At 38.2% G+C, this 11713-nt stretch overlaps 1 protein-coding gene across 2 annotated transcripts; it reads left to right on the top strand.

Moving 5' to 3' along the window:
• The first annotated feature begins 4910 nt into the window (after window positions 1-4910).
• On the top strand, window positions 4911-11475 carry LOC149140211 (auxin response factor 7-like). Of its 2 annotated transcripts, XM_089453082.1 has the most exons (15): window positions 4915-5202; window positions 5487-5642; window positions 6679-6794; window positions 6936-7031; window positions 7197-7253; window positions 7352-7507; window positions 7636-7720; window positions 7821-7911; window positions 7998-8162; window positions 8601-8720; window positions 8821-8896; window positions 9045-9210; window positions 9301-10334; window positions 10457-10647; window positions 10788-11475. In XM_089453082.1, exons 3-15 carry the CDS (start codon window positions 6741-6743, stop codon window positions 10978-10980), a joined length of 2484 nt encoding a protein of 827 aa, XP_089309208.1. In that variant the 5' UTR covers window positions 4915-5202; window positions 5487-5642; window positions 6679-6740; the 3' UTR covers window positions 10981-11475. The 2 variants fall into 2 exon arrangements, with proteins under 2 accessions (XP_089309207.1, XP_089309208.1); XM_089453081.1 differs by having other exon boundaries at window positions 4911-5642.
• The last annotated feature ends 238 nt before the right edge of the window (window positions 11476-11713 follow it).

The following is an 11713-nucleotide window of genomic DNA, read 5'->3' as shown; positions in this document are numbered from 1 at the left end:
AAATGTATTTTTTTCTATTTTAGTTCCCACAAGGACATTAACTTATGTTTCATGGCCTTCTTATCCAATCATGAGAAATAGTAGGGAAGACAATACTTCACGTCTTTTGTTGAATTGTGGCATAATTGCGACATGGAGATGGTTGGCGCTATTGATTAGAATGATCCTAGCTTGCTCCTCCTAAGACCAAGTTAACCATATTACACTTTCTCATTTTAGGTCCCCATGGTCATCCCTAATTGATATCATCCTTCTACTGCCATGATTTTTAAATATTTGTGCAATGATTTTTCATTGTTAAGCTTCATAGGAAAACCACCTAAAATTAAAATCCTTGAAAATAGATCATACTCAGGTAAATAACCTATTTACCATCAGTTACTGCCCACCATAATTTAAGCAAATATTTGCATAAAAAATGAATAGAAGCGAGATGAAAATAAATATACCTACCAGAGTTACTACCTACAATTATTTATGTTTCGCTTTAACATATAGGACTAAAAATATAAATGTGCAAACATAGTAGTGGTTACTACCCACAAAAAAATTATGCAAGTCCTTATCCCTTAGTAGGCAATTAACTTTTCCACTTCATATATCAATTTTCATTTTTTCTAAAACATAACATCCCCTTATTATTTTTAATATTTGTGTGTATAATTTAATATTTAAATTATTTATTATAGCTTATCTAATAAGTATCATTTATCAATAACTAATTTATCATGAAATTCAATAATTTATTTGGTATTTATTGTATAAATAATGCTTCCTCAAGCATACGAGTATATGTATAGGTGTAGTCTAACTTATAGAAGAAATAACCTTTTTCAATGAAATTTGACGATACAATTTCAAGCGCGCTTATGCTTTTTTGTTATTTCAAGTACATTTTTGAATGCATAAATGGATTTAACACCCTAAAAAACCCTTGGGGCACTAGAATTTTACATACTAAACAACTTAAACTCAAGTTTTTAAAATTCTCTATCAGATTTTGGTAAAAATTAACTGGAAAAAATGTTTGAAAAAAGACCATTTTTTCTATAAGTTAGACTATGCCCTCACCTCTCTCTCTCTCTTGTATATATATATACACACACAAGAGAGAGAGAGAGAGTATTGAAACCCGCAAGTCAATATTAGCAATAACTTGTGACTTGGCAAGGGCCGAGATGTTGATAGACACAAGGTCACTTTCTAAGGGGACACCTACACCTCAAGCCTTGTCAGAATTGACCAATATTAATTTATCAACATGCACAAACTCTACCCACCTTTTGTTTCAACCTATGACCTCTTATGAGGAAGCAAATGTTCTTAACCATTAGGCTCACTCAAGTTGCACAAGACTTCTCAAGAAGATTATCCATCTTGGTATAATTTTAGCTCGAGTACACTTACTTTTAATTTTTTTGTTAAATTTTATCTTAAAACTCTTAGGGCATACTAATAGGGACTTTCTTGGATGATAAAGCTAGGGTGTTGCATAACCTCACTAAGGTTCAAATTTCCCAAACTCATATTTTTGTTTGTGGGCTTGTCCCATCTATGCAAAAGGTTTGTTTCAAGTGATTGAAGCAAAATAGAACTCTAGGGAAAATTTAATGGAATAAATACCCTCATCCACAAGAGGGATCTTTCCGAAGTGTTGTAAGCTAACTACATTGTATCGAAATATTCTCAAATTGAAGAAGGTCATGATGATAATAATTGGTGTATTTATATATTTTATTATTTTCACAACAAGACTTCTTATTTTCCACGTGGAATTAGGGACGCGTTCCTTACAAACCTCACTAGCACCAGTTATTAGAATCCATTATCTCTCAAGATTAGAGATGATAAGGGCCATATAGATAAAGCTATCATTCTCATGACACCTCGCTTTAGGTATTCTCAACTAAAGCCTAGATAGAGTGCATTGAGAATCAAACCTAAGTTGGTTGTGATAAACTGATTATCATTAAAGTACAACATAACTAATGATAACAACATTTTAAAAACAAAGCTCCTAGAACAAAGCATCAATAATAAACTCTAAGACTTGCACCCACTAAGTAGGACTTCTTAGAAAAATTACCCATTTGGCTCAAACACACTTACCCATAAAATTATTTGTTAAATTTTATTTTAAAACTCTTAGGACATACCAACATGGACTTTGTTGGATGGTAAAGCTACAATGTTGCATAACCCCACCAAAGTTCAAATTTCCTCAACACATCTTATTGCTTAGGGGCTTGTTTTTTCTATGCAAAAAATTTCTCTCAAGTAGTTGAAGCTAAGCACAAATCTTGGGCGACTTTAATGGAATAAATGCACTCACCCACCAAAAGAATCTTTCTAGAGTGTTTTGAATTGGCTACATTGTATTAGAATATTCTCAATTTGAAGAGGGGCATAGTGATAATAATTTGTGCTTTTTTTTTTCTATGATAAAACTCCTTATTATTAAAGTGAAATCAAGTACTTATCCCCCCTTAACCTTGCTAGCACAACTTATTAGAATCTATTATCTATTAAGATTAGGAATGATAAGGGTCATAAATAACAAACCTATCACTCTCATGACACCTCCCTTTAGGGATTCTCACCTAGAGTGTACACAGAGTTCATCAAGAATCAAACCCATGCTTAGTTGTGATGAACTCTCACTGATCTATTAGTAAAGCACAACCCAACTAATGATAACATATAACATCTTTAAAATAAAATTCCTAGAACATGTTGCTTTTTAACTGCAAGGTAGAAATACATACCGAAACACGTTAATATATATATATATATATATATATATATATATATATATATATATATATATATATATATATATATATATATATATATATATGTATATATATATGTATATATATATGTATATATATATGTATGTATATATATATATATATATATATATGTATATATATATATATATATATATATATATCAATTTTAGTAGAATCCCAATAAACCACAACTCAAACCACAAAGCTTATATTGAGCCTTAGGCACAACACACACTTTCTACCCAAAACCTTGAAATAACTGGGAGAGAGTTGAGATGCATGACATGTTGTAGTAGAGTTTGATGGACAAACTTCTAAACTATAGCTCAACCCACAAAACTTATGGTGAACCCTAACCACTATGCACACTTTTTATTTGAAACCTTGAAATGATACATAAGACAAGTAAGAACCATGATATGTACACATAGAGTTCACTAAACCATAGCTTGACCTTCAAAGTTTATGACAAGGCCTAACTACCATGCACATTTTTTGATTGAAACCTTGAAATAATGAGTAAAAGTCATGACATGCTCTAGTAGTGTCTCATTGGTGAATTGCTTGACCATAACTCAACCCACAATACTTATAGGAGTCTTAATCACCACATGTACTCCCTCGCCCAAAACCTTGAAATAACAAGGGAGATGTGAGAGAGCCATAAATTACTCTAGTAAAGAAGCATTGACAAACCTCTAAACCATAGCTTCACTCATAAAACTTACAACAAGCCTTAATCACCATACACACTTTTTACTTAAAACATTGAAATGATAGGTTCACTCATAAAACTTACAACTAGCCTTAATCACCATACACACTTTTTACTTGAAACCTTGAAATGATAGATTAGACAAATGAAAACCATTACACATTAATGAATCACTTAATTATAAACGATAACTCAACCCACACAAATACTTAATTATTTATGAAACTAATGCTTTCACCAAAATAGTAAGAATATATAAGTCAATGCCCCCTTAAATGTACAACACCAATCCCCCTTTATACTATCCTTAAGTAGAAACCAACAATTAAGTTATTCCAATCACAAGACACCCATTCAACCCTATTCAACCCTAGAAAAAGACAACAACAATTCACTTTATTACAATAAATCCTAACCACTATACACGTTTTTTTGCCTTGAAAACTTGAGGTACAAAAACATGCAAAGACCATGAATTGTTGCACTCATATCTTAATGGCAATCCACTCTAACATAACTCAACACTTGTAACATGCAAGAAGTAATAACCACCCTACATAGCTTATGTCAATCCACTCTAACATAACTCAACACTTATAACATGCAAGGAATAATAACCACCCTACATACTTTATGTTGAAACTTTGAAATGACAAAAAAACAACTTGAAATCATGACATAAATCTTTATAAGAAATCACTACAAGCCTTTACAAGAAGCCCTAACCACCATATATATATATACACTTTTTACACAAATCCTTGAAATGACAAATAAGACAAAAGAACCATGACATCTTCAAGATCCCTAGCATAAGACTCTCACTTCAAGCATGGTGCTTAGCGTTTTCCCAAAGCTTTACCCCAAGGGCCTAAGAGGGTGATTGAGACAAATATTTTTAATTAATTAAAAAAAGATGCTATTTTAAAATGCCAGCGGTGAGACCGGGCGGGCAGAATGATTACGGGCAGGGCAGAGGTGCGAGTCAGGTTAAGGCAGGCGGCGGCCTCTGACGGCACGTCAGAAGACTGTAACGTAACGGCGATGGGGGCGGTGAGGAGGTGAATGAAAAGTGGCAGGGAGCCGCCCCGGCAGACGGCGTTAACACTGTTGCAGTCAGTCGCTGTCGGCAGGACTCCCTGCGGTCTGTACCCCAGTCGGGAAATCCCCCACCCTCTCGTCGCCTTACCCACCGGCTTCCCTAACCCTAACCCCCGAGTCCCGATGACTTAACCCAAGACAGCGGTCAATGCTGTCACTATTGAGGCCTGACCCCGCGGTTAGCTCGGATGTTTGTACTAGAGGAACACGCCATGCAAGGCAGGCCAAGCAGGTAGGAATAACAACGAGGAGTGAGCAGTTTGGGGAAAAGCTGTATTGAGTCATCGGAATTCGGAGGCCAGAGGAAGCTCTGTGGCAGTTTTTGGGCCGGATCTGCTAGGGTTTTGAGTAGGGGGGAGGGGGCGGTATATCTTTCTGGGGATTTGGGGGTTCGTAGCACGAGATTCTGGTGTAGTAGGAGAGATTTGTGGCTGGTGTTCTCAAGTGGGGTTGGCGCTGGTTTTCGGTGTGGGGCTGAGTGTTTTTTGGGTTCCAATGGGTGTGGTTTGCATGATGGGGAAAGGGAGAGAGCGGGCAGAGGAACGTGTGACGGAGTTGTGAAGAATATTTTCTGATATGTCCATTACGCAATAGGTACTCATCATTCCTACTCCGTGCCATTTCGCCTTCCCTCCGATTCTTGTTGGTTTTTTTTCTCCAACAGGCCCTTTGTGTGAAGACCCAAACGGGGTTCGTGCATTCTGCTCTTGCGAAGGGCACTCTCAGGGTCCTCTAGGGGAACATTGGTTGTCTTTTTATAGGATCTTCGGTAGGTCGGTATTGTTGCAGATCTTCTCTACATGGGTTTGGTGGAAACCAGGTATTCCAACATTGTGTTTGAGCTTTAGCATAATATCACGATATCATGGCTTATGCAGACAGCTTCAGGAATTTCTCTGGCAGGCTGCCTCATAATAGTTCTGCGGGTAACTATTCGACATTAGCCAATGAGGTTCCCGGAGCTCCTCAGTCTCTTATACCTTCCCAAAGTACAAATTCAACGCAGAATTCTTTCTCTGGAGGGATTGGGACTGGTAAGTCTGTTCTCACCTTTGCTGTAATTTCATTTGGGTATGAAGTTTTATGTTATATACCAGGTGTTCTGGCCCTATGAAGTCAACCAGGAGCTCTCAGTTGGATATATCGATTCTCTTGGTACAAGAAATCCAGAACCCATCTCCGCATTTATTCTGTCTCACTCACAGGTCTACCGTGAAAAATGCAAAATATTGTGCCTGTCCGGGACGTTTTCACTTTTCTTCTACCCTGCGCGTGGATTTTACTCAAAATCCACTGACTGGCTGTCATAACTATGAATTTCCCGGTAGAAGAAGTTCATAACCCATTGACATTAGGACTTATTGAATGATTTGCCATTCCATATTCATTTACTTTACAGTTTTTACTTACAAGGCCGAGATACCATCATTTAACCATTACCCATCTCTAACTACCAATTTCCTGGTGTGAGAAGTTCATAACAACCCGTTGGCATTAAGCCTTCTTAAATGATTTATTATCCCATGTGCATTTAGTCTACTGTTTCACTTCCTTGCCGGGTGAGTTGCCATCATCTATTCATGATCAGACTCACTAAACCTAATTTTATAGACCCGATGTTTTAGTTAGGAGGATTTCGAATTTCTGTAATAATCCAAATGCTTTGCTGCCCCCTTTATGGGATTTGGGTATGGAATCATAAGAAATGTGAAATATACTACTTTTTTAGTACTTCAATCACGGGCTTTTACCATCGATTTAGACCTAGAAATTGAGCGGGCAATTCCACTAAAATTTGTGGCCATGTTTTTGGGTTTATTACTGGGAATCTGAAATCCACTCACGCCAGTTCCATCTTTCTGTACCATTGAAAATCGAAGAGCCTGTTTTTTTTTTTTTTTGGTTGTCTATGTTTTTTCTGTGAAACTTCCCTACTAGGCTACTCTAGTGAAGGCTTTTTTATTTTATTTTATTTTATTCTACTCTACTGATAGGCTTAGACATCGCTTGTATTTAAGAGTACTGTACGGAAGGTGGTTGGAGTTTAATACATGTGCTTGTTTGTGGCAGATGCCAGTGATTCTCTTCTGTATGAAGAGCTATGGCATGCATGTGCTGGTCCACTTGTTACTATGCCTCGTGTTGGGGAGAGAGCTTTTTACTTTCCTCAAGGCCATATAGAGCAGGTATGGTGAAATCAATGGAAATGTTAATATGTGTTTCAGGGCAATAACTCAAATTGCATAGGGTTTTGGAATCTATTGCCAATGGATCTTTCAAAATGTAAACAGTCTAAGCATATTTATTGATTGTGTACACCATCATAGGTTGAAGCATCAACAAACCAAGGGGTTGATCAGCATATGCCACTGTATAATCTACCTTCTAAGATTCTTTGTCGTGTGATCAATGTGCAATTTCGGGTAACTAAATTGTTCTTGCATTGCTTATGTCCTTTTATAACAATATTTCAGCTTTTGCATTATTGTCAGTGTGAAAAGATTACTGCAAAACCAACAAAATGCAATAGTTGCACTTTCCCGTCTACAGGAAGGGGCAAGTTACATTGCCCTTGTATCTTTTTGCAGGCAGAACCTGAGACAGATGAAGTATTTGCGCAGATCACTTTATTGCCAGAGGGAGATGTACGTCCTTATTTCAGTTTCTGGAATGTTATCCTACTAATGTGCAGGATTTACTGATGAGGAGTTTAGATGTTCTGACCTTTGGTTCAATATTGCAGCACAATGAGTCATCTCATGACTCGGGGGCAGCTCCTCCCCAGCCTCGTAAGAGCAATGTTCATTCATTTTGCAAAACTCTTACTGCTTCTGATACTAGCACTCATGGAGGATTTTCTGTTTTACGAAGGCATGCTGATGAATGTCTTCCACCTCTGGTTCGTGTTGAGATAGATACTATTGCTGAATGTACATTTTGCTTCCGTTCAGAAATAAAGTGAGTCCTTGTACTCATCTGCCACTGTTTGTGCGGAGGAAATGACCTGCTTTCAGTGTTGGTCTGCAGGACATGAGTCAGCAACCTCCTTCGCAAGAGCTGGTAGCCAGAGATTTGCATGGAATGGAATGGCGATTCCGCCATATATTTAGAGGTGCATATTACATCGCTTTAGTTGATTGTCAGTCATCTAGTTGGCAATTTATTGGACAAAAGTGTATACTTGATCTAAACTTGTCAGTATTATGTTGCAGGCCAACCACGGAGGCATTTGCTAACCACTGGGTGGAGTGTTTTTGTCAGCTCAAAGAGACTGGTAGCAGGAGATGCTTTCATATTCTTGAGGTTTTCTTTTGCAAGCCCTCTGATTATCACTTGTTAACTTCTGTTGATGCACATACTTGCAACTCATGAACAATATGCTGTTTCAGGGGTGAAAGTGGAGAACTGCGTGTTGGAGTTAGGCGTGCTATGCGTCAGCAGACTAACATGCCATCATCGGTTTTATCTAGTCACAGCATGCATCTTGGTGTCATTGCGACTGCATCACATGCTGTTTCAACTCGGACTATTTTTACTGTTTATTACAAACCTAGGTATGCTGTCTGAAAATGACATGTGATTCTGTTTTATTACCGCAATTGTCATCTTTGGGCACTTGCTAACAAGGGTGTATGGAGTATTAATCTATTTAAATGCCATTCATAGTTCAGAGGTATAATTATTCTGGAGATTTTTTAAACAATTCGGGAAAAATTGATCTGGAAAATGTTTGATGTTGTCATGAGATAATAAGAGGATAGATGTGCCATGCTTTTAAGAGCTGATGAGTTCATGTTACCAAATACTGAACCTGATGGGTATTTTCTCTTATCAGAAATAATATATGGTTCTAGTCCTTGCTTTTGTCGAGTTTTATGTGCTTAATATGAGCATCTTGCAGACTTAACGAGAAGATATTGTTTATGACTATATTCTGTTGCCATATTTTTTATTTGGCTTGTCTGCAAGATAGTAATGGCTCTTTTTTGCAGGACAAGTCCATCAGAGTTTATCATTCCTTATGATAAATACATGGAGGCAGTGAATAGCAGTCTCTCTGTTGGAATGAGGTTCAAGATGCGTTTTGAAGGAGAAGAGTCTCCTGAGCGGAGGTATTTCAATATATAATAATGGCATTGTTGTAATAGATGGGAATGATTATCATGCGTTATGTGCATTATGCACAAGAGTAATGCTTTGTATATTATACAGGTTTACTGGTACAATTATTGGCATGGGTGAGGTTGATAATGTGAGATGGCCAGATTCAAAGTGGAGATCACTTAAGGTACCCCATTTGCTGAGCTATGTGTGTGCTATTTTGGTGATTTCTTACTGTGCACCATTTGTTAAGTGTATTTTTGGCTGTCTTTTGCATTTAACACTCGTGACATGTTTGCTTTTTCTCTATATTGATTGTTTTGTAACTCATTCAGGTCCAGTGGGATGAAACATCAGTGGTCCCGCGACCAGAGAGGGTTTCACCATGGGAAATTGAGACGTTTGTAGCTTCATCTGCAGCACTTAATCCTTTGCCAGCACCAAGGACTAAGAAGCCTCGGCCCAATTTGGTGTCCTCATCTCAGGAATTAATGATACATGGTACTAATCATGTTTTTTGTGATGGAATGCTGGATAAAAAAGCATGTAGTGGCTGGCAGATTAACTGCGGTTTTTATTTTGGTTATGCAGGATCGGGCAAAACAGCAACAGATTCTTCACAGGTACACAGATTGCCAAGGGTCTTGCAAGGTCAAGAAATGAGGACCTTTGGAGGATCCTTGGGTGACAGTGAGGTGGAAAGCTCTCAAAAGCCACTGATGTGGGGATCCAGTGTGGACCAAAAGCAAGATAGTGTTGGTTCTCGAGGAAGGTTGGCTTCAGAGTATTGGGTGTCTCAGTGCAGGCAGGACACGGTCTATTCAGACTCCTATTCTGTAATTCAAGGTGCTAGAGATACACAACAATTATGCGGCCCAACAGCATGTCAAAACATGGAAATATTCCAACGATTGAAACCTCCCCCAAAGCAGTTCCAGGATGAAGAGAATGGTATAATAGATCGCTCAGGAACTAAGTTACAACTCTCTAGTTCATGGTCAGTCATGCCCTCCGACAATCCACATGAGTTGAATGAGTCTGATTTGAAGCTTTCTGTGACGTCTAATCCATCTCATAAGCAGGCAGGATTGGGAAAATGGAGTGGCTTGGATCCTCCCCCACTTCTTTCTGATGTTGGATCCAAAGAATCACAAGGAAACTGGTTTGTATCATTAATCTCACAACCTCAAGTAGACTTTTCTGGAACACATGCTCCCGGACAGCTGGAAAGAAATCCTGCTAGAAGTCATGGAACCAGCAACCTGGGAATGGCTGTGCAGCAGTCGACTCTCCAGTCCCGGGAAATGTTGGAAGAGAAGGGAGTATTATCTGGTGCACGATCTGCAGATTGCAAGTTGTTTGGTTTTCACTTGATTGAAAATTCAGTTGGTGAACTGACCCCGTCAACAATCAGAGGTTTAGCAGCTGGAGAGGATATACATGTTTCAGTTCCTAATATAACAGTACATGAGGCACAGTCAGAATCAGATCCACATTTTGAACCATCGAGTATGGCCAAAATGGATATGCCAGCAGCAATCACTGATGAAGAAAAAAGTTCTCAAAAGTCATCCAAAGAAACTCATAGCAGACCTCAAACTAACTCGACAAGGAGTTGCACAAAGGTATTATTTGGTTAATATATGGTGCTGTTTTTTGTACTTTTAGAATCCAAAATCCCTGCTCCTACAAAAATCATGTGCTTGTAATCAACCATATATGAGCTCTCTTCTGCGTTTCTGTCCAGGTCCACAAACAGGGTAGTGCTCTTGGTAGGGCTGTGGATCTTACTAAATTTGAAGGGTATACGGAACTCATTCGTGAACTAGAACAGATGTTTAACATTGAAGGAGAACTTGAGGATCCAAGCAAAGGTTGGCAGGTTGTATACACTGACAATGAAGGGGATATGATGCTTGTTGGAGATGATCCATGGCAGTAAGTATTATCATGGCTGACTAATTGCCTTTTCTCTTGCGAGCCAGGAGAAAAGCTTCTTTATTATTAGGTATGCATCCAGATTTAATATTTTTCAGTGTTTTCTAATATATTTGTTTGAATTTTGTCATGAATAACAGAGAGTTCTGTAGTATTGTGCGGAAAATTTACATTTATACGCGTGAAGAGGTTGAAAAAATGACCCCACAAACCCCAAGTGCGAAGCTCAAGGGATGTTCAGAAGAGCCTGCCACAAGAGAAACTTCCCGGAGTTCTGATCGTCAAGATTCATCAATTGCTGGGGTCACCGCTGAAAGGAGTTCTGATGCCTGATACCATTTCAATCTGCATGTTGGTCACTTCTTTCGGGCCTGCTAAAGGGGCATCGAAGGGCATGTTTTAGTTGGCCGTTTGATGCTTGGGACCAGCAGCGCAGTTGAATGAACCTTGTAAGAATGTACTTGATATGTAATGTATTTTCATTTCATCTGCTTAGTTTCAACGTCCAGCCTAAATGTTGAAGGCAATCGTGGTGCAGTTAGTAAGGCTTGTTTTACAATTTGACAAGCTTATAGGACTAGACAGTTTAGTTATGTGCAATTTGCCTTCTGTACGAGTTTCATTTTCTTAAATGCCTAGACTGAAGGATATATTATAATCCCAATTTTGGAGGTCTTGTCGTTGATCTGGATCTTAGCAGAAAATGTGTCGAGCATTTTCTAAGATACTTGATTTTCGAATATCATTTGCAAGGGAAGAATTGTACATATGATTATTCTTGGATCTCTATGTTTTTTAGTAGGTTATTTTGTTCCAATCTTTATCCAAGTGTTGTTTGGTAGTTCTGCTGAAACAGAGTGGTCTCTGGATCTCTAGAGCCTGCTGTAAGCCCCTTTGTGGATTAGTTATGGGCACTTTCTATATTTTAAATGCTGAAGCACTCTGCAGACAATGTGATTGACAGATTTATGCACGCTGTATATACTTATTAACTGACTTAACCGTTTTGTTTCAAGTAAATTGTGGGTATTGCAGATGCACTCAAAGGGATCACTTTCCGCTGGTT

This window comes from Pinus tabuliformis, chromosome X, assembly GCF_031772625.1.
Source record: "Pinus tabuliformis cultivar Carrire ecotype Pingquan chromosome X, CPIR1, whole genome shotgun sequence".
Classification (NCBI taxonomy): Eukaryota; Viridiplantae; Streptophyta; class Pinopsida; order Pinales; family Pinaceae; genus Pinus; species Pinus tabuliformis.
The sequence above is the reverse complement of the archived record's forward strand: the minus strand, read 5'-3'. Positions and strand labels throughout refer to the sequence as shown.